Source organism: Mauremys reevesii, linkage group 3, assembly GCF_016161935.1.
Source record: "Mauremys reevesii isolate NIE-2019 linkage group 3, ASM1616193v1, whole genome shotgun sequence".
NCBI lineage: Eukaryota > Metazoa > Chordata > Testudines > Geoemydidae > Mauremys > Mauremys reevesii.
Genome location: NC_052625.1, coordinates 102,628,522 through 102,653,970, shown reverse-complemented (window position 1 = coordinate 102,653,970; position 25,449 = coordinate 102,628,522). Strand labels below are relative to the sequence as shown.

At 40.7% G+C, this 25,449-nt stretch overlaps 1 protein-coding gene across 6 annotated transcripts in view; it reads left to right on the top strand.

Moving 5' to 3' along the window:
- Positions 1-25,449, top strand: part of UTRN (utrophin) — a 576,172-nt gene that overhangs the window by 369,775 nt on the left and 180,948 nt on the right. For all 6 annotated transcript variants that reach the window (XM_039528635.1, XM_039528634.1, XM_039528636.1 and 3 more), the window contains 2 exons: positions 9,224-9,396; positions 19,009-19,165. In XM_039528635.1, the coding sequence (XP_039384569.1) occupies positions 9,224-9,396; positions 19,009-19,165 (330 nt within the window). The remainder of the gene's footprint in view (positions 1-9,223; positions 9,397-19,008; positions 19,166-25,449) is intronic.

Genomic DNA, 25,449 nt, shown 5'->3' with positions numbered 1-25,449 from the left:
TGTTTACTGTTTCAAATGGAAATTATTTTAAATTGAGATTTCCTAGTATCCAAACTTCAGGTGTCAGGTTTCTTGCTGAAATGAGAGCAAAGGCCTCAGATGAAAACAATCTGCATATGAAGTAATAAAACGTACGTGTGTGTGTGGGGGGGGGGCTTTTGTTGCAATATTACAGCTACTATAATAGTTTAAAAAAAACTATTTAACAATTAAATATCACAGTTTCCTCTTGAGGAGAGGGAAGTGTGATGAGTAAGTAGAGAAGTGGGGGGCTGATGGTCTAGGAGTTTTGCACTTCTTAGAATTATTAATGTTTTGCAGCAAGGGAGGCCTCCAGGAAGTGGGAGTGAGCTTAGCTGCTGAGCAGCATGGGGGGTGGTGGAAGGGAGGATGCTGAGTAAAACAATAAACAAATGCTGGGGAATAGATTAGCACACTGCTGTCAGAGCAGCAAGGGAATCTATAGATGAAATCCCCAGCAAAGGTTTTAGAGGTTACAGTGTGATCCTTTGTTGGAGGTTTTGCTTAAGTAGGGAAAGCAACTTTTTTTTTTTTTTTTTTTAACTGGGCCTTAATTCTGTTGCTCTACAGCATCCCCTACACTAGGCCGACAGAAGGAAATTGACTGAAACTAGCTTGGTCATTACCATAGCAACACATCTGCTGGTGGCTGAAAGAGAGTGAGAGAAGGGGTGCCTCCTGTCCAGCGTTTTGGTGATCTCTTCTTTTTCTTCAGACCGAAGTTTACTTCACCCTATTTTAATCCCTCTAAAGAAGATGGCTTTTGGTTTCTCTACCCAAAAATGTGTTTTTGGGAAAAATCTCCTGAATGGAGCGAGATTGGAATAGTTTGCTTTTTTCTTTCTGCACACCACGAGGATATAGCTCCTTATGCTGTGTGTAATTGAGACCAAACGTTGAGCTTGGGGCCCAGCAGAAAACAGTTGGGACCTGCAGGTCATTAGAGGGGTGAACAAAAGGGAATCCTGGGTCGTCTAGAGAGACGAGGAGAACATGCCAGCATCATGGAACCTGGTTAACAGAACAAATAGCATCGATTCCATTCACTCTGAACTGCCCAGCCCATAAGAACAAGTGGGTACAGTGGGAACACTAAAATGTTGATACAATATCAGCTGCCACCGAAGGAGTACAGTGCAAGGGAGGTACGTGCTCAGGATTTTCCTAAGGGTTTAAAGGAGGTATAGTTGGAAAAAAACAAAACTTTTTGGCGGCTATAGACTTGACTGGAGGATCTTTATCAGAAAGATGTAGGCTCAAAGGAACACTTAACCATGATTGGCCTGAACTTCAGCTTACGGGAGTTGCTGACAAAATTTGAAAAGGTACGAGGAGACAAGTTTCAAGTATTTATTATTTTTTCAAACAAATAAAGAAACAAAAGGGCAGGTCATTCTAATTTTCCCAACTTCATTTTCTGTTTGTCTAGGTCTTTAAATGTCAACTCCCAAATATTGAAAAGTAGTACTCCCTCTCTCTTTCTTCCTTCACAGCCTGTAAAGGTATTGTTGTAGCATTTACTCTGCCAATCACCTCTCTCTTTCATAAAATAAGTCACAGAAATATTCAGCATCGCTCAGCCTTGAGTACAAGGGTGCTTTTCATGGTACTTGTGATTTCATGGAATTTGACATCCGGAGAGAGTGCTCCATCACTTGCTGTTAATTTAACTGAAAATTATTTTTGTGAAACTAAAAGATCTGATTGAATTTAACAGTAGAATGACTTCATCAAATAGGAATACTACTCTCCCCACACCTTCATCACCTCTTCTTCATCCCAAGCTAGTTAGCCTTTCCCTTATCTAAAACCCTGATAACAGTAATGTTGTGAGGCAGGATGCTTGGTTGTTTAGCAATTACACTGATTAGAGTTTATGGTACTTGGACTCATCTAAAATGTATCACTTTCACCTAAGTGTCAGCTCTTTTGAGACCAGTAGTGTGTGTTCATGTAACAGAATCTTTAGTTTGGCTCCACTTACTGTGTTTTCATGCAGTCTTTTTTTTCCATGGAAAATACACAGTAAATCTGCTGGTGTTATACAGAGCCACAGCTGGGAGGGTGAATAAATGTTATTTTTCCTAAGCGTTCAGCTTTTAAAATAATTGTAGGTTATTGCAAGATTTGGTAGGAAAGGGAGACAGCCACACACCTATGCCCTAAAATCCTAAAAACTGTTCACACCCTGTATGCAATTTTTGTTGCAAATAAACACTTGTCACCTAAACAACTCTAAAAGAGACATTACCAATGTAGTCCCTGATGGAAACTGAACTCAGACTATTTGTTGAATACAGTGAAGGTTTTTTATTCTTCTCATAGGAGGAATGGTTTGTTTAATGATTTCATTTTATTTCAAAATCAGTAGTACCACTGTTCTGAAAAGATTGATAGGTGTTAGCTTTCTGCAGTATCTTCAACTGCAGTTTCATCTGCGACTGAGCAGCTAGTTTGCAGAGACAGTGAGATGGGTACTGTACTGCAGGTCCACCATTATGAATGAAAAAGTGTCTTCCAGTGACAGCTGGTAACAGCAGGTGACGAAGTTTATGACAACAAAATGGTCTGTTAGTTTGTGTGTACATGTGCTTTTTCTTAATAAGTATATAGTACATGTAACACGAATCATTTGCTACACTTAACCTCTCTGAGAGTCAGTAATTGTAGGCAATATCTGGACATTTGTGCTGTAATTGCTGCTGTTAGTCTTAAAAGCTTAGGTCAGACACCAGATGTTTAGTAAGCTTCATTCTTCTAGGTGCCTTTGGGCCATTTAATGACATGTTTAGGAAGTAGCTGTGGTACTAGCACTATGTATTTCTTTTGTACCACATAGAGCCCTGGTTTCTGCACATTTCACATCCTCCTTTGGGTTTTTGAATGCGTCAGTGAAAGACATCCAGTGTCTTATTCGTGTTAAAAGAATTGATTGTGGCAGTTTTAGACAAAAGGCAGAATTTACAAATCTCTTGTCTTTCTATGCTTTTTTGCCTACAGCTTGCTGAATCCTTTTATCTTTTGTGTTGGGTTTTCTAATATGGTATAGGAGAATAACTAAGTACTGCAGAAGAATGTTAATATCCGTTCAACATTCACTACTTGAACTGTGATCAGAAATTTAAACATGTATTTTCAGAACAACTTTTCCTCGTGTGCCTTTCCCATCATGACATCAATAAACACATGCACACGTCATGTTTATCCTTTGGCAGAATGGTTTGCTGCCAGGAATACTAGAATCATGAGAGGTCCTGCTTTGCAGCTACTTCTAACTTTCTGGAAGCATGACTATATGTTGTAAGGAGAGAATTACAAGTGCTATTACTGTGGTGGTAATGCAGAAACCAGATGGCATTCCCAAAGCTTGAGCAAACCATATGCAAAAGCAGAGTCACATTACACTGAAGAGGGTTGTGCTGCTTTGGCTTTATTCAATCCCAAAGATGTAACTTCTGGAATTAGTAGAACTAGATTTATGCCGCCCTTCAGATGTTCAGTCACTGCTCATAACTAGGCTGCAGAAGTTTTCCAATATCAAGTAAATTAAAACATATCAACACTCTTTAAAATCTTAGAAAACAAATAGTTAAAAGAATCCTTAACCATGTGTCATGTCCCCTGTTAAGCTTTTCGACAGGTTTGATTGAGAGTTGAGTCAGCTTCTTGCAAACCCAAAGCTACAATGCAAGACTTTTGATAATCTGAGCATCGAAAATAAAGACATGAAAAATATTATCCAGAGGGTTTTTTTCTTTGAAACGTTTTTAGAAATTGTCAGAGAGTTTAAACAGTAATTAAGTTACTGTCATACTTGAGTCAATTGCTTTTGTAGACTGCTTTGACCTACTTACACAGTAATCACAATAGATATAATGAATAGGCAGTGCTGTCTGTGTGACATTTTAGAAGGTTTAATGTCTTTCTTTAATGTGTAGTTCTGCCAGTACTGGATTTATGATGGTGGCAGTTCTACCCAAGGGTTTGTGTGTACATGTGTGCTGCTTTTCTCTGTGTGAATTCCTTCTGAATTGATTGCCTAAAAGCAGACAACTGCAGGCTTCTGTGGCATGGGAGATGGGAGGAATTCTTCAAAAGTCAGAATTATCTTCTGAGGCCAGAAGAAAGTACCTCTTGAGGCTATCCTCCTCTATTTCTTAATTGTCTCTCTTTGGTGGCAGGTTTTTTTTGGGGGGGTGGGGGTGAAGAAAAGCACATAATTAATGTGTATTCTTCCTCATAAGAAATGTGTAGCCGTTGCTGCAATGGAGGCTAGTGAACGTTGAATCTGACTTACAAGTGCGCTCACAGGCAATTTACAGCAGTAGAAGGTAAATATAATAATGTATCTGATTCAAAACAGAGCAAGTAGTCTGCCCTAAGGAGCCTCTACTACCTTGCTACCCACTGTGGGCCCTCCTTAGTATTGACCAAATAGAGATGTCCTGGCTGATGTCTGTCTGGCATGATGCTGTTCCATTTGGTTGCAATTGACACTCATGGGTTATTCCAATTGAAAGAGCTTTCCATGGCATTTGAGTTTCCTTGTGGAGCACTCATAACCCTCAGAGGTCAGGAGTTAGAGGGTGGCAGATGGAGAGAGTGACAAAATAAAGCCACAATGGTGAAGTAGCCTGGGGGTATTGTCCTCTGGGGATTTTCACTCTTAAAACTTTACTATAGTCTCTGCTTTATGGGAAACTCTTATTGAGTTTGCTGGGAATGAAAGCAATAGCTTTTTATAGAACTTTAATGGCGTTCTATAGAAATTCGGTAAAACCCTATAGAATTTTTACAGGAGAAGAAAAATATTTATTAAATTATATGCAGTTGTTACAAAGAAACCTATAGAAAGATTATAATTTTGTATTAAATTGTATAGGACTCTTCCATAATGGATTTCAACTATTAAACTATATTATTATTTAATATGGGTTTGTATACCTTTAACAAGCTATTTATGGAAGCCTGACATGCATCTTTTTATCCACAGTGGCTAATAAAATAACTTCTGTGCATTAGTACCTATTACCAAATAACTGCAATATTCTGGGGTTCCAGTTTCTTAAGAATAGAAGAGTGAGATTTTACCTTTTACTTAAAAAGTAAAAGTCATTGTTTGTTCTGCTTAAACCACAGGCTGGGAATAAGGAGTTTTCTCCAACCTGCCATATTTTTACCATTAGTGGAGGGTGGGCGCTGAAGACCTTTTTCAGAGGAAAATATTGTAGTTCTGCATGTAACATTGCGGAAACACGTATATAAATAAACAAGCAAAATCTAAACAAAAACATGAGTGGCAGTAATTATAGTGGCACAGTCTGTGCTACTGCAGTGCATAGAGCCCCTGGTCCTTCCACCTAGAGCTGGGCATGCTGGCTGCTTCCGGGAGTCACCTGAGGTAAGTGCCGCCCAGAACCCACACCCTGAACATCCTCCCGCACCCCAGCCCTGAGTCCTCTCCCACACCCAAACTCCCTCCCAGAGCTGGCACCCCCTCCTGCACCCCTGCCTCAGCCCCCTCCTGCACCCAAACTCCCTCCCAGAGCCCACATCCATCACTGCCTTCTGCACCCTAACCCCCTGCCCCAGCACTGAGCCCCTTCCCTCCCAGAGCCCACAACCCTAAACCCAACCTCCTGCACCCCAACTCCCTGCCCTAGCCCACTACCTCCTTTCTCCACTCCAAACCCCTCATCTCCAGCCCCACCCCAGAGCTCGCACCCCCAGCCGTATCACTCACCCTCTCTGTGCCCCAGCCCAAAGCCCCCTCCTGCACCCTGAACTCCTCATTTCTGGCCCCAGCCCTGAGCCCCCTCCCACACCTAAACTTTCTCCCGGAGCCCACAAGCCTAACCCTAACCCCAACCCTCTCCCGTGCCCCAACTCCCTGCCCTAGCCAGCTACTTCCTTTCTGCACCCCAAACTCCTCATCCCCAGCCTCACCCCAGAGCTCGCACCCCCAGCCTGGAGCTCCACCCTGCACCCCAAGCCCCTCGGCCCCAGCCCAGAGCCCTTCCTGCACCCCAAACCCTTCATCTCTGGCTGCAACCAGAGTCCTCACCATCCTGTACCCCAATCTTCTGCCCCAGCCCAGTGAAAGTGAGTGAGTGAGGGTGGGGGAGAGTGAGCGACAGAGGGAGGGGCGGATGGAGTGAGCCAGGGGGTGGCTTTAAACTATGCGATCGTTGTAAATGGCCCATGCCCATCAGCGATCTGTGCCATGGGCTTTCTGATGTCTGTAGCAGGGGAGCCCCTGTTCTGATTGTCTTCATAAGCTCTGTTGAGGCAGGTCTCTGCTCTTGTGGAAACTCATACACCATATATCACTTTGTGTTTATTTATGTAGCAACTGGTAGTATTTGTTTCTGTCTAACCGGAGAAGGTCAACAATAGAAAGACAAGTTAATTAATAAAGCTTATTCAGTGAACTGTGCTGTCAGTAGAATGGGCATCATAAATGCATCATATCAACAGGAACGCGAACGCAAACACAACAAATTCATAGTGCCTTGTTCAACATAACATGGCATTTTTCAAATACAAGAATGAAAACCGTTTTGAAAGAAACATTATTTTTGACCTTCTAAGTGTACATAATAACCAGTATCTCTTTTAAATGAAATAAAGGCTGAAATTTTGCATTGAGGTTCTAAATAGCCCAAAATAAATATTCTTGTCGTAAAATTAGAAATCAGTTTGGCAACCTTGGATTTGCAACTTAGGTGAGGGAGAGGTAAGATTGGAAATGGAGGTATGGTTAGGTCTGTGAAATACATAGTTCATTGTCAACACCACTCTATTATCTATGAACATCTTACCCAGTCACTCATTCTTACAAGATCAGCCCTTTGCAACTGTGCAGAGTCTAGTTGACAGTCTAGTTGATGTTAAGGTGTCTACACATTTGCAGGGATCTGCCTGCATGTATGAACTTGAAGGATCAGACCCACAGAGAGTTGTTGGAATGTGATGACGCTGCTGCCTAATTCAGGTTCCAGTACTGCAGTGCAAGTTCTTTCCGGTAATACCCCTTTCATAAGGTTTGTTCTCAGCATGATGAGAAATATAATATGATCTAGCTCTTCAAAGCAGAACAAGTATCATTTTCCCTATATTACATGGATGAAGCTGAGGCACAGAATAGCAAAGTGATTTGCCCAAAGCCACACGGCAGTTCAGTGGCAGTGCCAGGCGCAGTTACTGTGCCATGTTCACCGGCACAGGGAGTAATTTACTTGCCTTGCCCTGTGAAGGAGCAGATATATACATGTTTTTGCAGTCCATGATTTCTGCCTCCCCCAAATATTTCATTTTTCAGCTGTTCATTTGATTTTTTGAAGGAGTATAATTATAAGTTTCACAGCATCTCAAATGAACATCAACATTCAGTGCATTCTCAAATGTCTGTTGTATGCGTAGCAGCCATTTTTAGCTGCAGCACCACCCACTTGGGGGTGTGTTTAAAAGCCCACTGGGGAAGGACAGCCTGTGTTGAAGAGAGTTTGGAAGAATTAAACCTTTAGGGGATTTCATACTTGCTGAATTTGTTCCCCCCCTGAAAAAGAAAGATTTTGTTTGTATCTGTACCAGGTTTCTGTAATGATCTTTGTTGATTGATCTCGTTGAGATTTGCAGGGCGCATCCCAGGGCTCTTTCATTCATTTACATTTGTCTGTTTATACATTCATACACAGATGTTACAAAACAGTTGCCAATCACACTGGAGCTTCTTTCAATGTCAGTCAGTGCTGTTGCATTTTATTTTAATGAAGGTTGGGAAGTGCTTGGTTTGATGGACTACAGTAATGTCTTTTGGGGCAGATGTGAGATCAGAGAATATACTCCATTTCATTTGGAGGGTTGGGAAATGAAGAACTTTTTACGTTAATTGGTTTTTTTTTCCAGTGGTAGTATCTATTGTAGATACTGCCCTCTCATATATAGCAAAAGCTAGTGTACAGTAGTTGAACTGGAAAAAGATTTTTAGTGATTGCTGTAGTAGAATCAGTAAAGTTAGTTCTAATGTGCAGAAATACACTGTGAATGTTTCTAACTAGAATATGTAGCCTAAAGCACTGTAGGGTGAGTGGATCTCATTGGATACATACATGAAATTCCTGCTGTATTTTATTTTAAAGAGCTAAGGGGCAAGTGAGTGTGATGAAGCTTGAGATTACATACTTTTTGCCTGTCAAGATTTGGGAGTGCATTTGTAAATGTTGTATAGTGCAGGAAAAAGAGGATACTAGTAGTCACCTTAAATGACATCTGAAGAGGTCGGGGACTTCATTTCTGCAGCCACATAGACAGGTGTCAGGTGGGGAGATTTTCAAAGGCATAAAGGACAGTGAGGAACCTAACTGCTATTTTTATTATTTATTGGGGGGAGGGATAGCTCAGTGGTTTGAGCATTGGCCTGCTAAACCCAGGGTTGTGAGTTCAATCCTTGAGGGGGCCACTTAGGGATCTGGGGCAAAAATTGGTCCTGCTAGTGAAGGCAGGGGGCTGGACTCAATGACCTTTCAAGGTCCCTTCCAGTTCTAGGAGATTGGTATATCTCCAATTATAAAATAAAAAATTAATAATAGCAATGCAATGTCAATGGGAGTTGAGTTCTTTTCTCCCTTTAGCTCTTTTGAAAGTGCCAGCCAGAAAGGTCAAGTCACCTGCTTTGGGGGATGCTGTCTGAAGGCTTTAGGATAGGATTAGAATTCAGGAGATTTAGTTCCCACATTGGCTTGCTGTGTAGTCTTGAACAACCCACTTAATATCTATAACTCACATTTCCCCAGTTGTAAAATAGGGATAATGATAATTACCTATATGTTTTGAGGGTTAATGGTGGTAAAGTGCTATACAATTGCAAAGTACTATTAAGGCTAATTGGTGGTGGAAACAGAGCTCCTAGCTGTGTGGTCAGTCATCTAGACAGCCTGGGCTTGAGTTACTTCCTCCTTTGGCAACTCTTTGAAATTTCACAAGTACAGATTTCATGCAAATGTGGCTCTCTTTTCTGTAAACGTCCAGATAGTGGCAAAATTTCTATTTAGTAGAAAATGTTGCAAAATAGCTCCAGTGTTCCAATCTTGATAACTGGCAAATTTCATTCGGGAGGAAGAGGAGGCTCGTAACAAATATATCTCTTCTGCTCTAGTTACAGAACTAACATGCCTGAGTTTTTTTCTCTTTGTTTTTCTAGGACATCCAGGCTGAGATTGATGCCCACAATGACATCTTCAAGAGCATTGATGGAAACAGACAGAAAATGGTAAAAGCCTTGGGAAACTCTGAGGAAGCGGCACTGCTCCAGCACCGACTTGATGACATGAACCAGCGCTGGAATGACCTGAAAGCAAAGTCAGCTGGCATCAGGTTAGTAACAGAAGCATCAAAGTAAGAATGGGACAATGTCTTGCTTTCATTGCTATTCTAAAATATTGCTGTACTGTAAAAGAGAGAATTCAATTATCTTTTTTAAAAGACTTTTGAGCTCAGATATAAGAATTCTGGGCACTTGCTAACCATGGAGGTTTAACTACTTAAGTAAGTCTCTTCAGTGGTGTACAAACTGGCAGGTTACAACTGCACGTGCTATTAAGGTCTGCTGAAAGTGGGCCTGGTTCTCCTCTCTGTGTTGCAAATCAGAAGCTCTCTGTAAGTTGCATCTGGTGTAAGGAGAATCTATATTTTTAACTGAAGTTAGTACTTCTATAGGGTTCTTATCCTGGATATGTGGAGTTGTATTTTTGTGTGTGTGTTGTGGAAGATCTTTGCAAATGATGGTTTATAAAAAATTGTTTAAAAATGAGTAGATAGGCAAAAGGAGTGTTCATTTATTTTATTTTGAACCTAATAATGAAAAAAACACTGCCTTTTCAGATGCTCAGATTCATAGATTCCAAGGCCTGAAGGGACCATTGTGATCATCTAGTCTGACCTCCTATATAATATAGGCCATAGAACTTCCCCAAAATAATTCCCAAAGTATATCTTTTAGACCGTCCAATCCAGTGTTGTACAATAGTCTCCATTAAAATCTTTAAAATATCATTTGTAAGAAGATACATCTTATAGTTATTGTAGGGAGTAAACTGAATCCCATATTAAAGTTAATTAGTTGTAAATGCCTTTACAGAGGTTTTAATAGCTATTACTTTGCTATTGATTAAAGCAAACTATACTGTATTCTATTCCAGTAATGTTAAGTATCTGTATTAATTCTCCAAAGGCCAGAAAATTCAATCAAGACTTGAATTTTGGCACAACAGTTTAAATTATAAACTAAGTGTAGAAATGACTGAGTCATTTAATTTTAGACTCCACTTAACCATATCACTGAACTGCTACACAGACCAGCGCAAGGGGCAGCCTCTGCTCAACCCACAGCCAGAATAGCATATTTTGAAATTTGAGGGCTCTAGCAGAGTTTGGAAGGGAGCTTGCAGAGACTGACCTGTTCTATGATTAGTTGAAGCAAGTCTCTTTAAACTTGGACTTACATGAGCTTCACTCACCAATTAAATTAATAAAACCAAAAGAGGGAGATTAAAAGATGTTCGTATGTTACAGTTTAATCAACAGCTGAAGAGTTCCAGCAATAACAGCTGAGTTACTTGACCTTTCCTGGGGATTAATGATCATTTGGGAGAAATTAATGGTCCAAATTGCCCTCGAGCCATTTACCCCAGTCAGTCATTAATTCCCAGGAAAGAGGCTATGCACAAAACTGTGATTGCTATTATAAAAGGGAAATTTGTGGAAATACTTTCTTTTTTGATATAAAACTATTTTTAATTTCTACGTATACATGGAACATGCTGTCCACAGAACATCATTAATGTTAGCAGCGTGGGTGTGATTATTGTTGACATCCACTGTGCTGCTGAACAGTGTGTCGCTCTGAATATGAACTAGAACTGAAAAACAGTCTGGGAAGAGTTTGCTGACAAACTGGAGTAACACATGCGAAACAGATTAATCTTTTCTAATATCCATTGAAACTGAAATGTTTGTGATTCTGCCCATTCAGCCCCATGCTTCTCTTATAGTTGTATTGTCTAAATCCAGGAATAAAATAATAATGAAAAAATCTGAGAGACAGAAATGATAAATACTATTAGTGTGAAGACTGTGTTTCTCTAATTGTTTGCCTTTAATGCTTCTGTTTTCTTGTTGTGCCTGGATTGAGAGGTGAACTATAAGTGAAGTGTAGGATAGGTCTGGGAAGAACCACAAATCATATTTTATAGGCTAGTATTGATGTTTGAGAAGTCTGATTTTGCTGTGATTTTTGTGTTCAGTTTTTGTACTGTGGCCAGATTAGGATTATTCCATTTCTTTTGCAGAATAAAATTTCCAATCATGCGCAGTTTCGTATCTGGGCTTTAGTCCTTGTTGAAATAGGCACCCCGAGTATAATTCACCGTATGCAAATGGCTAGCACAAGACCCCATGCACCACTTAAATCCAGTTTAAACCCTTAACATCAAGCTGAAGTGAGACTCTAATGGTACATCGAGCCTAGTGCTAGCCCTGTTTACAGGAGTCGATTTTATCCAGAGTGATTAGTTTTCTTGCTTGTTGCTATGTGTTTTAGTTTGAAAAGGATGCCAGCATTTAGAGGTGTACTTTCAGATACAATCCAGAATCTACTTCAGAACTTACAATTCTGGCAATTGTGTCCTTGCCCACAATCTCAGATACCTGGATTTGCATCTCTCTTCTTGCTAATACTGGAGGAATTTTAGAGTTGACCACACCTATTCCACTTTCAGTCTGGATTCTCTGCCGTCTACAACACAAACAGCAGCAGCTCAGCATTTTCTTGTCTTGTACATTAGAGGCCTGTCTTTTTAAAGCAAAATTTTGGGGCATCAGTGATTGGTGTTTTTTCCCCTTCTGCCCTTTTCATGTAGGGGACAAAACGTTTTTTGCAGGGTGAGAGGAGGAAGCATGGGAGAGGAAGAGTGATTCCCTGAATGAGACCACCCACTGAACTTCTTTCCTCCATTTGTTCCATTGTCCCCTAGTGTGATGGAGTTATCCAAACAGAGCAAGCCAAAAGGCCAAGAGTTGCTCCAGCTGTGAGAAGAACCTCTCAGGGTCCATAGAAAGGGAGTTCTATCACAGTTGCTCTCAGCCTGCAGGGACTCTGAGTCTGGCGTGCTTTTTGGAGCCTCTGCCTTCCTCCCTTCCAGACAAGAATCCAATAGGGACATCACCAGAAGGGATATCAGCCTAGTTCAGTGCTTGGGATCCAGCAGGCACATCCTTCCTCACCAACATGTCATGCTTTTGGAATAAATCCCTCAGTCACTGCTGCCCCTACCCCCAAATCCCTTGACCCAGTCTGCTTCAAATGGCCTCCTCAGGGAAGTTCTCGTGTATGAATCCAGTGACCGGGGCACAGAGTCAAAGCTTTCCTTGCAAACTAAGTTCCCAAAGGAAGCACTGTCTAGGGTGGGACTAGTCTCCAAACAGGAACAAAAATCTTTTCTCCATGAGGCACAAAAGAAAAGCAAAAAGTCCCCAAAACTCAAGATGCCTTCCAGACCCACATAGTTTTCCGCAGGTTCTAGCTCTTCCATTACTGATGCCTGCATCTCAAATATAGATGAGGTTACAAAATGGGTTCACTGAACCTTGTGACTGAAACCCAAACCTGATGCTGGTTTTCCCCCCACACTCCTGCTTAGCACATACCATGAGCAGAATTCCCTCAAAAGCCTAATTGTTCCTTTGTAGATTTGAGCATGTGTCTACTCGTCTGCCGCAGCTATATATCACACCTCTATAAGGAATAATATTGAAAATAAAAGCAGGAATGTTGGGTTAAAATAAACAATGATACTCACATTAAATGTGCATTTCTTTTATCTCTTTAAAATGTTTCTGGTGAGATACTTCCTCATTTTCATTACTAAGCAGAAGGTACTTTTATATTACTTAACTGGCTTTTTCCACCAGACTTCGAAACCATATGCTGGTAATGTTCTGCTACTGTCATTAATCTGGCACACAAGTGGACACTCATTAATGGTAAATTATAGTGAATTTAATCTAGTATTGTATACCACAAAATTCACATTAATACCAAATGAGTTCATTTATGATAATGTTATTGCAGGGAATGTTAAATTAACAGTGAACCACTGTTAGTTTCCTTTAATTATCTGACTAGTGACATATTTTTTTCATCTGAAAGTTCCAATTCATTTTGCATATGGGAAGTCTGCTAAATAACTGGAGCAGAATTGTAAAACCTCAGGCAATACCAGCTTTTACAGGTGAGAGCAACTTAGATGGATAGTTGTGTTGTTTTTAAAAAAATGTAATTATTTGTCCTAAAAATCTCCACAAATGTCTCATTTCAGTACAAGTAAATCATTGCGGTTAGAGATTTTCTTTTATTTATAAAAAGGCCAGTCTGTTGTTTCAGCAGCAAAGCAGTGAACTCAAAGCATGGTGGTCTTTCCTAAAAGGTGCAAAAGAGAGCAATAACACATGCGGGAGAAAGCATAATACAGTTTCCATCTACTGTAAGGAGGGCTGGTGCAATGCAGTGATTAAGGGGACGGCAGAGTGTTGAGAATCCTGGAGTTCCCTGAATTTATTATTTTTTAAGAGGGGCGTATGGTCAAAAAGTCAGTTTAAATTAAAATATGTAAATACAAACTGTGCACATGAATCTCTTCATATTGCTTTGAAACACAGTCGCCTCTGGGGTGAAATGTTTCAAATAGATTTGGTTGAAGTTTGTAGGCACAGTGCAGTATCTTGATATAAGGGGAACATAATCTTTATTAGATATAAAATAGTGGACACTGAAAATGTATTGTTTGGCACTGATTGTGCATGTGGTTTACTGGATGGCAGTGGATGCTTATTTACGAGATTATTTTGAGTTAGCAGTCCTGGGGTCTCAGACCTTTCTGCTGAAACTAGGGTTTTGCCATTCAACTGAAGTCCCTTATTTTCCCTCTCTACCTTAAAGCTGGGTTCAGGCCTTACTAGGTTCAAGTGTGCCACTTACCTGTCTGTTTGCTTTCTCCCTTTTGAATTAGAAGATTCTGTGGAGCAAGGCACTATGTGGATCCTGACATCATGCTCTGTACTCCGTTGCAGTACCTCATTCACAAGCCAGTGTGGGCTGGCTGCAAGCTGGCTGTATGTTCAGTCTCAGCATATAGACAGCTGGCTTGAATTCAGCATTGAGAGAGGAATGGTGGGGAAACTGAGAGTTTAGGAACACCAATTTAGGAAATCACCTGGTTAAGTGCATCTCTGTTAGGAAAACATTTAAGTACTTGCTAAAAACAAAGTAGGCGCTTAAGTGCTTTCATGGATCAGGGTGAAGGGAGAACAAATTCCTCTCCCTAAATCCTCCTAGTTTAACCTTCATGGAGACACCTTCCCTCTACAAATTAATCTTGCTTCCATCTAATCCCAATGACAAGTGCTTCCCAATTCATCCACCTTGTATCCCTCACTTCAGAACCACACCCCTCCTAAGTATCACAACCCCACCAAAGCGATCCTCTTGAAGTAGACCTTCCAGCATATTTCATATGTACCTCCAAGTACTGCCAGATTAGTACCTGTAATATTGGGCATTCATTGGAACTGCTATTTAAGATGACAGCACAGGAGAAGGCAGGTGAAATAGTGTAGCTTTGAAAGAGTTAAGGTTTGAGTAACAGCTAACATGGATTAAAAAAATTGAAATAGGAGGTATTTAAAAAAAAAAGGCAGAAACCAAATATATATAATACTGCTTGTTGATAACAGAAAAGCAGAGACCATGGAGCTAGCAGCAAGTTAAATTGAAAAGGATTTAGTTCTGCTCTGTAACCTGGCTGACATGTGGCAAATGAAATTATTGTTTACAAGTGTAAGTAATTATATGTTGGGTTCAAAATTAATTGACAAAAGCACAGAATGACCGGAATTAAAGTGGAGCAGCGGGACATCACTACAATTGTCTTGACAATGTAGGGAAGCCAGCTAGAGAATAGAAAATACTACGTATATTTGTGATACAGTAGAAAGTCAGTGGTATGAGATTACACAACTGCCTTTTAAGTGTTAGGCTTGGTTGAAGGTCCCATGTCAGGATAGCTTGGAATGGAGCAGAGGGGTGGGGGAACAAAGGAAATAGGAATGTGTCTACCATTATCAAGAGAAATTACATGAGGGCATGCTTTAATTGCATTACTGCACAATACTGCAGTAACTAATCACTGACTCAGACTTAATGTAGTAAATAACCACTGTGTTTTCAGTAGGGCTGTTGATTAATTGCAATTAACTCACGTGATTAACTCAAAAAATTAATTGTGATAATTGCAGTTTTAATTGCACTGTTAAACAATTGAATACCAATTGATATTTATTAAATATTTTGGATGTTTTTCTACATTTCCAAATATATTGATTTAGGTTACAGCACAGAATACGAAGTGTTCAATGCCCACTTCATATTATTTTTATTACAAATATTTGCACTGTAAAAATGATAAAAGAAATAGTATTTTTCAGTTCGCCTCATACAAGTACCGTAGTGCAATCTCTTTATCATGAATCTGCAATGTACAAATGTAGCTTTCTTTGGGTACCTAACTGCACTCAAAAAGAAAACAATGTAAAACTTTAGAGCTTACATGTCCACTCAGTCCTCCTCCTTGTACAGTCAGTTGCTAAGAGAAATGTTTTTTTACATTTATGGGAGATAATGCTACTGCTTCTTATTTATAATATCATCTGAAAGTGAGAACAGACATTCACATGGCACTTTTGTAGCTGGCATTGCAAGGTGTTTATGTGCTAGATATGCTAAGCATTTGTATGCTCCTTCATGCTTTGGCCACCATTCCAAAGGCCATGATTTCATGCTGATGACACTTGTTAAAAAAAAAAAGTGTGTTAATTAAGCTTGTGACTGAACTGCTTGGGGGAGTGTTTCACCCACATTCTGCTATATATTTCATATTGTAGCAGTCTCAGATGATGACTCAGCATGTTGTTTGTTTTAAGAGCACTTTCACTGAAGATTTGAAGTGGACTTGTAGGCTCTAAAGTTTTACATTGTTTTATTTTTGAACGCAGTTATTTTTTGTACATAATTCTACATTTGTAAATTCAACTTTCATTATAAAGAAGCACCGTGGCTTAACAACCATGTAAAAGAAGCAGTGAGAGATAAAAAGACTTCCTTTAAAAAGTGGAAGTCAAATCCTAGTGAGGCAAATAGAAAGGAGCATAAACACTGCCAAATTAAGTGCAAGAGTGTAATAAGAAAAGCTAAAGAGGAGTTTGAAGAACGGCTAGCCAAAAACTCCAAAGGTAATAACAAAATGTTTTTTAAGTACATCAGAAGCAGGAAGCCTGCTAAACAACCAGTGGGGCCCCTTGATGATTGAGATACAAAAGGAGCGCTTAAAGATGATAGTCATTGCAGAGAAACTAAATGGATTCTTTGCTTCAGTCTTCATGACTGAGGATGTTAGGGAGATTCCCAAACCTGAGCCGGCTTTTGTAGGTGACAAATCTGAGGAACTGTCACAGATTGAAGTGTCACTAGAAGAGGTTTTGGAATTAATTGATAAACTCAACATTAACAAGTCACCGGGACCAGATGGGATTCACCCAAGAGTTCTGAAAGAACTCAAATATGAAGTTGCAGAACTATTAACTAAGGTTTGTAACCTGTCCTTTAAATTGGCTTCGGTACCCAATGACTGGAAGTTAGCTAATGTAACACCAATATTTAAAAAAGACTCTAGAGGTGATCCCGGCAATTACAGACCGGTAAGTCTAACGTCAGTACTGGGCAAATTAGTCGAAACAATAGTTTAAGAATAAAATTGTCAGACACATAAAAAAACATAAACTGTTGAGCAATAGTCAACATGGTTTCTGTAAAGGGAAATCGTGTCTCACTAATCTATTAGAGTTCTTTGAAGGGCTCAACAAACATGTGGACACAGGGGATCCAGTGGACATAGTGTACTTAGATTTCCAGAAAGCCTTCAACAAGGTCCCTCACCAAAGGCTGTTATGTAAATTAAGCTGTCATGGGATAAAAGGGAAGGTCCTTTCATGGATTGAGAACTGGTTAAAAGGCAGGGAACAAAGGGTAGGAATTAATGGTAAATTCTCAGAATGGAGAGGGGCAACTAGTGGTGTTCCCCAAGGGTCAGTCCTAGGACCAATCCTATTCAAATTATTCATAAATGATCTGGAGAAAGGGGTAAACAGTGAGGTGGCAAAGTTTGCAGATGATACTAAACTGCTGAAGATAGTTAAGACCAAAGCAGATTGGGAAGCACTTCAAAAAGATCTCACAAAACTAAGTGATTGGGCAACAAAATGGCAAATGAAATTTAATGTGGATAAATGTAAAGTAATGCACATTGGAAAAAATAACCCCAACTATACATACAATATGATGGAGGCTAATTTAGCTACAATAAGTCAGGAAAAAGATCTTGGAGTCAATGTGGATAGTTCTCTGAAGATGTCCACGCAGTGTGCAGAGACGGTCTAAAAAGCAAACAGGATGTTAGGAATCATTAAAAAGGGGATAGAGAATAAGACTGAGAATATATTATTGCCCTTATATAAATCCATGGTACGCCCACATCTCGAATACAGTATACAGATGTGGTCTTCTCACCTCAAAAAAGATATACTGGCACTAGAAAAGGGCAACTAAAATGATTAGGGGTTTAGAGAGGGTCCCATATGAGGAAAGATTAGAGGCTGGGACTCTTCAGCTTGGAAAAGAGAAGACTAAGGGAGGATATGATAGAGGTATATAAAATCATGAGTGATGTGGAGAAAGTGGATAAGGAAAAGTTATTTACTTACTCCCGTAATACAAGAACTAGGGATCACCAAATGAAATTAATAGGCAGCAGGTTTAAAACCAATAAAAGGAAGTTCTTCTTCACTCAGCTCACAGTCAACTTGTGGAACTCCTTACCTGAGGAGGTTGTGAAGTCTAGGATTATAACAGCGTTTAAAAGAGAACTGGATAAATTCATGGTGGTTAAGTCCATAAATGGCTATTAGCCAGGATGGGTAAGGAATGGTGTTCCTAGCCTCTGTCTGTCAGAGGATGGAGATGGATGGCAGGAGAGAGATCACTTGATCATTGCCTGTTAGGTTCACTCCCTCTGGGGTACCTGGCATTGGCCACTGTCCGTAGACAGATACTGGGATAGATGGACCTTTGGTCTGACCCGGTACGGCCGTTCTTATGTTCTTATAAAGAGATTGCACTACAGTACTTGTATTCAGTTAATTGAAAAATACTATTTTTTATTTTTACAATGCAAGTATTTATAATTAAATATAAAGTGAGCACTGTACACTTTGTATTCTGTGTTGTAATTGAAATCAGTATATTTGAAAATGTAGAAAACATCCAAAAATATTTAAATAAATGACATTCTATTATCAACAGCATGATTAATCATGATTAATTTTTTAATCACTTGACAGCCCTAGTTTTCAGCCATTCAGAATTAATCTCTTAGTTCTGATGATTGCTGGTGTGCATCATTTCTTTCAGCCTTGGAGATTCATGCTCCTGGCATCAAAGATTTAAGTTTGCCTCTAAAGTCCAGAAATACTTTATTTCGGTGCAAAGATTTGATGTATGTAATTTGTACACTACAAGTTCAGATTCATAATAGAGTGGGGATTTTCTTTCATCCCTCTCAAATATGCAGTCTGCATTGTTTGAGACAGGTTCACACAGACAGACATTCATCCACATTCTGTTGTCTCAGACTAATTTGCATTTGCAGTGCAAAATGATTTAAAGTGGTGACTTTTAATGCACGTTTGAGCAGTTATTTTGCATTTAGGTGTTAAGGAAGTGTTCCTGTACTAACAGAAATAAGTTTCTTCAAATAAAATATAGCAGATTTTGAATGTAGGGCAAGCCTCTGAGTAGGACACTGTTATATCTTTTTGCAGGGCCCACTTGGAGGCAAGTGCAGAAAAATGGAACAGACTGTTGACATCACTGGAAGAGCTAATCAAATGGCTGAATGTGAAAGATGAAGAGCTGAAAAAGCGGATGCCCATTGGAGGGGATGTTCCAACTTTACAGCAACAGTATGACCACTGTAAAGTGAGTTGGCTGCATTTAGCAAATAAATATATTAAAATAAAGGAATAAGCAGAAATAGATTTGAATTTCCCTTAATGATAAATCTTGAGAAGTGTACCTTTTTTAAAATCATGGCCACGTTTTCTTACCAGATAAGAGTAATTTAGAAACTCTATTTAAAATTACATCAGAATGGTTTCGATTTATATATTTTTACTGAAGAAAAACTTGGTCCATTTCCTGGTGTTCTTCACCTTCTAACAGGTAAGTCTGTCATTCTGTGAATGGAACTGATCAAGACCCTATAAAAATGAGAGCTAAATGTTGATTCTAAATTTAGTAGAATTATCTTAAGGGTTCTCCACATACTGTTAAATGGCCAGTATTTTTTTTTCTGTTTAGTGGATAGTTTGTTTACAAAGACTCAGAATTGCTTACAAGCACTCAAACAAAACTAGTTAGGCCTCACATTTTGTCATCTGGCTCTTCTAAATGTGGTGTTTAGTGAATCCTAAAATATCTTGGTGTACATTAAAATATAGACAAACCAAAGCCCCCAAGGTAAATATACTTATTAAACCAAATGAATCCTAGTAGCGAGCATTATAACTTTAATCATAATGTATATAACTTGTCACATTGAGTAGTTCTGCACAATAACACACTGGTTTCTTTTCTATGACTATGTTTAATGGAGATGTAAATATTTTTCACATTCAATTTTTTGATCAATAGAAAGATGCTTTGCCTTAGTAATGTTTTTTGGGGTGACTTAGAGTTGCTAAATCCTAATAGGACAACTTTAAAAAAATCTGCTTTGGTACCATATATTTCTCTTCATTCATTCATTTTTAATAAGGATATTTCCATAAATACAGGATCTTTTTTCATAACAGTTCATCTTCTCTCCCCCCACCACCTGGTCAAAAAAAGAAAGAGAAATAAAATAATCATGCTCTGTTGCAGGCATAACTTCTCTGAATACTTTATGGTGATCAAACAAAGTTTTTTAAGATCAGATACGCAATAAAAGACTGGAGCACATAAATATATACAGGAGCTCCCATAAGTTGAATTTTGCGTAAGTCAGGAACTCCGACAAGTATCCTCCTCCCCCGCCCCAAAAAAGCTTACGGAACTTTTCCCATAAGTCCGGATTTCTGTAAGTCGGGTTTGCGTAACCTGGAGAGCAACTGTATTTTAAAGTCTCTGTCAAACAGGTGTTACTTGGTCTTCAAATGAACATTAGCACATACTGTATGCTAGTGCTACATAGAAAGCAAACCTTCAATATGACATTTAACGATCTTAAGTGCTTTACAAAAATGGGAGTTATACCCAGAGATAGGAAAACTGAGGAACAAAGAAGTTAGGTGATTCATCCCCAGGTACTAGTGAGATAATGGCAACATGAAGGAGAAAACATCAAGACTCCATATTCCCTATCCTCTGCTTAAGGAGTAACTTTCACATTATGGAAGAGGGTGAAGCTAGGTTTAGACTATGGAGCAAACCAAGTACATCTGTATAGAGATGGGGTTTTGGAGCATCCTTACAGATTATTACACGATTGTTCATTTTCCAGAATTTAAATGATCATTTAAAATGACAACAAACCCCTGCTGTGGTCCAAATACCGTTTTTAAATGCAGATGTGCAGCGTCTGAGGGCATGTCTAGATGAACAGTTAGTATGTGGCAAGGTTCAGTGTAAACCTGCCGCACTCCAGCAAGCCGTGCACTAACTGTCCATGTGGACCCTGTTGCCATGCACCCTGTTGCCAGACACAGCTGCTGAGCAGTAAAAGTTCCCTAGTATACTGCTGTTTGGGTTAAATAGGAGTTCCAGGCACGGACAGACATGTAGAATTTGACCCTGTCAGCTGAAATATGATATCCAAGAACAATGTCTGGTTTTAGATTTGATTCTGAGCATTTTATCACACCACCCAACAAAATGAAATGAACAGATTTCTTGTGTGTGTATGTATGATGTGTATATGTATAAATAAATAATTTTGAGTTGTAAGTTGAACCACTATTTTTTAACACTTATCTTAGCTCGGATGAAGAGATCCTTTACTTACCATCCTCTCTTCTCATCCTACATGTATGTCATTGCATCTACCCAAGTGTGAACTATTCGGATGTGGTGTTTCACCTTCCTCTGTAGCATTGTCGATTGGTTACTGCCAGAGGGAGAAATCTAGACGAGACGCACCAAGTGATTTGATTCTCTATGGCAACACTTACGTTTTCCTATATTTAATAGGCACTGTATGTTACTTCACTTGATATGTAGTTTACCAGTATTACATCAAACAGAGCAATTGCTGTCTTCTATGAAAACTGAAAAAGATCTTTTTGCTGATTCTCTTCCTCCAACATATTTGAATTGTCCCTACTTAGGACTTGGAATGAAGAGGATCGCTTTTGATCAACTCTTAAAGGCTTATGCAGGTGGCATTTCTCCTTTCTTCCTCAAGTAGTGTCCATATGGGTCCACTTTAGGTGCACATCAATACTACACACAAGGATGCAACATCTTCAGTAGCAGTGCCCACATGGGCCGCACATACGAGCGGCGACTGCATAGCGCTGTGCAGTCCAGCTGCCCTCAGCTCCTTCTCAATTGCTCTTGATGTGGTACGGAATGTCTAGCAGAGCCCTTGATGGGAGAGTCTTTACTGCCTTTAGCAACGTTAGTGTTTCTGTTAAAGGTTTATAGTTGGTCGTTGTTTCCGTTTCTTACATTTTCCTGCCACGCCTTTTAAATTTGTTTTCCTCTCTGTTACTCCTTAGGCTAGGATAATATTTTTTTTTTCTTTATCACATGGGGTTATGCCTGGATCCTCCAGGTTTAAGATGTGCTACTCCTGCCATGAGGCCATCCCCGTAAGCAACAGGCATTCACGGCGCATTCATTGCTTGGGAGAGGGACATATACCACAGAAATGCACCAACGTCCTCAACTTACAGACTTGGACCCAAAAGAACTGGGAGCTGAAATTAAAAAACTTTATGCTGGTGAGTGCACTGCAGTCAGACTCAGACTGTAGCCCCAATATCTCTCCTTCACAGGGGTCACTGCCGGCACTGTCATCTGCCGCTCCACACTCGACATGCACTGTAAAAAGAAAAGCCACAGACTCTCTTAAAGACGGCAGGAAATGGACCTTGAGCTCTCCTATCAAGGAGCTATCCTAGGAGAAAGTGTCCCCCCACAAGGTCGGTAGCCTCAACATCTTCCTCAGTGAGACTCAGCTCTAGTGACCACCTGGGGACTCTGGTACAGTCACTACTGATAAGTCCAAGAACCCTAAGAGTGCAGGACCACGGAAGACAGTACTAGCAAAGACAGGCCCAAAGCTGAACAGGTGGTACTGGCTGCTCTGACTAAACATGTGGCACCAAGTGCTTTGGCACGATAAAGCCTTCGGTGCCACCTACTGGTCAGTTGGGAAAATGCAGACTAAGTTTTGCACCGTGGGCATTCTCCTCACCAATGCCTAGATCGGGGCGGCCAAACTTACTGACCCTCTGAGCCATATACAACAGTCTTCAGAAGTTTGAGAGCCTGGTGTGCCTGCTGGGGCTCAGGGCTTCAGCCCTGCAAGGTGTGTCTGCTGGGGCCCTGAGCCCCAGCAAGCACCTCCCATGGGGCTGAAGCCCCAAGACCCCCCCTTCTCACAGGCAGGAGACTTAGCACCCCCACACCCTGCTGTAGGGCAAAAGCCCTGAACTCCTCCTGTCCCGGTCTGGTAGGTGGAGAATGGGGAGCTGTGCAACTGTAAAAAAGCCACAGTTTAGCCACCTCTGGACTTACATCTTCCACGGCACCAATGCAAGCACAGTCCATGGTACCAATGCTGCTGCTGTCAGTACCATGAGAATTCCATTCCTGAGAGACCTTATTGTCTCTGAAACCCCGGAGTTGCCACTCCATACCGAGCTGCCAGCGGTACACATCTCTCCTTTGGAGAGGCAACTGGTATCACACTGATCTCCTTCACCATCTAGGCCTCTTCCCCAGTGAGGAGGAAGAGGAGGGTGAAGAACAGGGGTTCTCAAACTGGGGGTCGGGACCTCTTAGGGGGTTGTGAGGTTATTGCAAGGGGGGTCATGAGCTGTCAGCCTCCACCCCAAACCCCACTTTGCCTCCAGCATTTATAATGGTGTTAAATATATAAAAAAGTGTTTTTAACGTATGGGGGTGGGGGGTCGCACTGAGAGGCTTGCTGTGTGAAAGGGGTCACCAGTACAAAAGTCTGAGAACCCCTGGTGAAGAGGCTTACACCATGCACTTCCTCTACCCCCAGGGGACTGCACAACATGAACCATATACGTGCCCTCAGTATCAGGAAACTGGAACCAACCCAGGATCTTGGTACAGGCACCTCGTGGATGCCACCCTACATGCCTATCCCTCCACACTGGCCCTATTGGGACACTTGTGCTATGCACAGGCAACACTTTCACAAACCACCCATTAATCAGAGGGATCGACACCGGCACTCTCCATATTCATCTTTATCCAGGCCTCCCAAACCTGAGGTAGAACCTTTAGAGGAGCATGAGGAAAAACTGTAGGAACATCTTTGTCCTTGCCAGAAGGGGCAATTATGCCACTACCTCCAACATCTGGTGAATATTTTAAACCGTTTCAAGAACTGTTTAGTAGAATAGCAGACTCTCTTCACGTCCCCCTGGAGGAAGTGCAAGAATTACAGCACTAGTTGTTGGATATATTGCAGATTTCCACATCGGCTAAAATCTCACTCCCGGTCAGTGAGGCCTTATTGGACTCAGCCAAAGTGATCTGGCAGACCTCAGCACTCATACCTCATTTGTGTAAGAAAGTGGACAAGAAGGACTATGTCCCCAGTATAGACAGACCTCAAGATAGTCATCCACACCTCACCCATCTACCTCAAATCAACAGTTTTGAAAATTTGGTTGGGGTCCCGAGACGCCTCCCCCCGGACCATGTGCTGCATCCATCGAAAATACTCCATTTGTTTGGTAACCGTATGACCCACTTCTATGGCAGAAGATCACCTTTCACAAGTGGGTGTTGGAGATCATCAGCAATGGGTACTTGATTCTGTTCCTCTCCTTCCTGCCTACCAACTTCCTCTCCTGCTCCCTCTTCAGGAACTCTTCCCACAAGCACCATCTGTGAAACTAAATAAATCAACCTCCTATGGTTGGGTGCCATAGAACGAGTCCCGTTTTGACACAGAGGGAAAGGATTTTATTCCAAACACTTCATTATGCAAAATCAAAATAGCAGGTGGAGATTGATCCTAGATTTGAGAAACCGCAACAAGTTTGTCAAACAACCACGGTTCAGGATGGTTATGTTATCAACAATAATTCCAGCAGTGGAACGGGGGACTGGTTCTCGGCCCTCAACCTCCACGGCGCATATTTCCACATCACCATACACCCTTCTCATAGGAGATTCCAAGATTTGTCCTGGAGTTGGAACATAATCAGTACAAAATGCTACCCTTTGGCCTTTCCACAGCACCCAAGTGTTCTCTAAGGTTTAACAGTGGTAGCAACACACCTTTTTAAACAGGGAATTATAATATTCCCATACCTAGACAATTGTCTAATCAAAGCTCCCTCTTGAGCTGACGCGCTTGAAGACATATGAAGAACAATGGACCTTTTCACAAGACTAGGCCTTGAAATAAACACATTAAAATCAACATTGACACCAGTATAACAACTGAGCGTCAGTGGCCATGTTCGTACAACATTATGCAATCACCCAAAACTCAGCGTTGGATACTATACTAGGAGGAACCACCCTATGCTCTTTAACAAATATAACTCTGAAGCCCCAGCCTATCAACTCGGGGTTTTGCCCTACAGTCACCTGAAGTGGAGCACCCGTAGGGACACTACTGAATGAAGAAGAGAAAGTTACTCACCCTGTGCAGTAACTGATGTTCCCACCTCTTGCACCAAATGTCTGCTTTTGTAAATGAACACCAAGGGATTCTATTTTATCACTCATGTTCAAGTCCTAATGTTGGGATCACTTGCCTTCCAGTTAAGGATGACATGATGGGTCTCCTTTTAGATTCCATCAGTGCCAATCCTTAATTGGCTAGAGGGTTCTCAGTGCAAAGCTGTGTGGCATGCTTTCCCCTTTCTCTGGGGCTAATTATCTTTCCACAGTACCACTCTCGATTTACAGAGCAAAGCACCCAGGATTTGAACCTTGTTCTTCCAGATGCCAGGTATTTGATATTTAGTATTCTCTGACATATGTTCAGTGATTGGTTCTGTTCA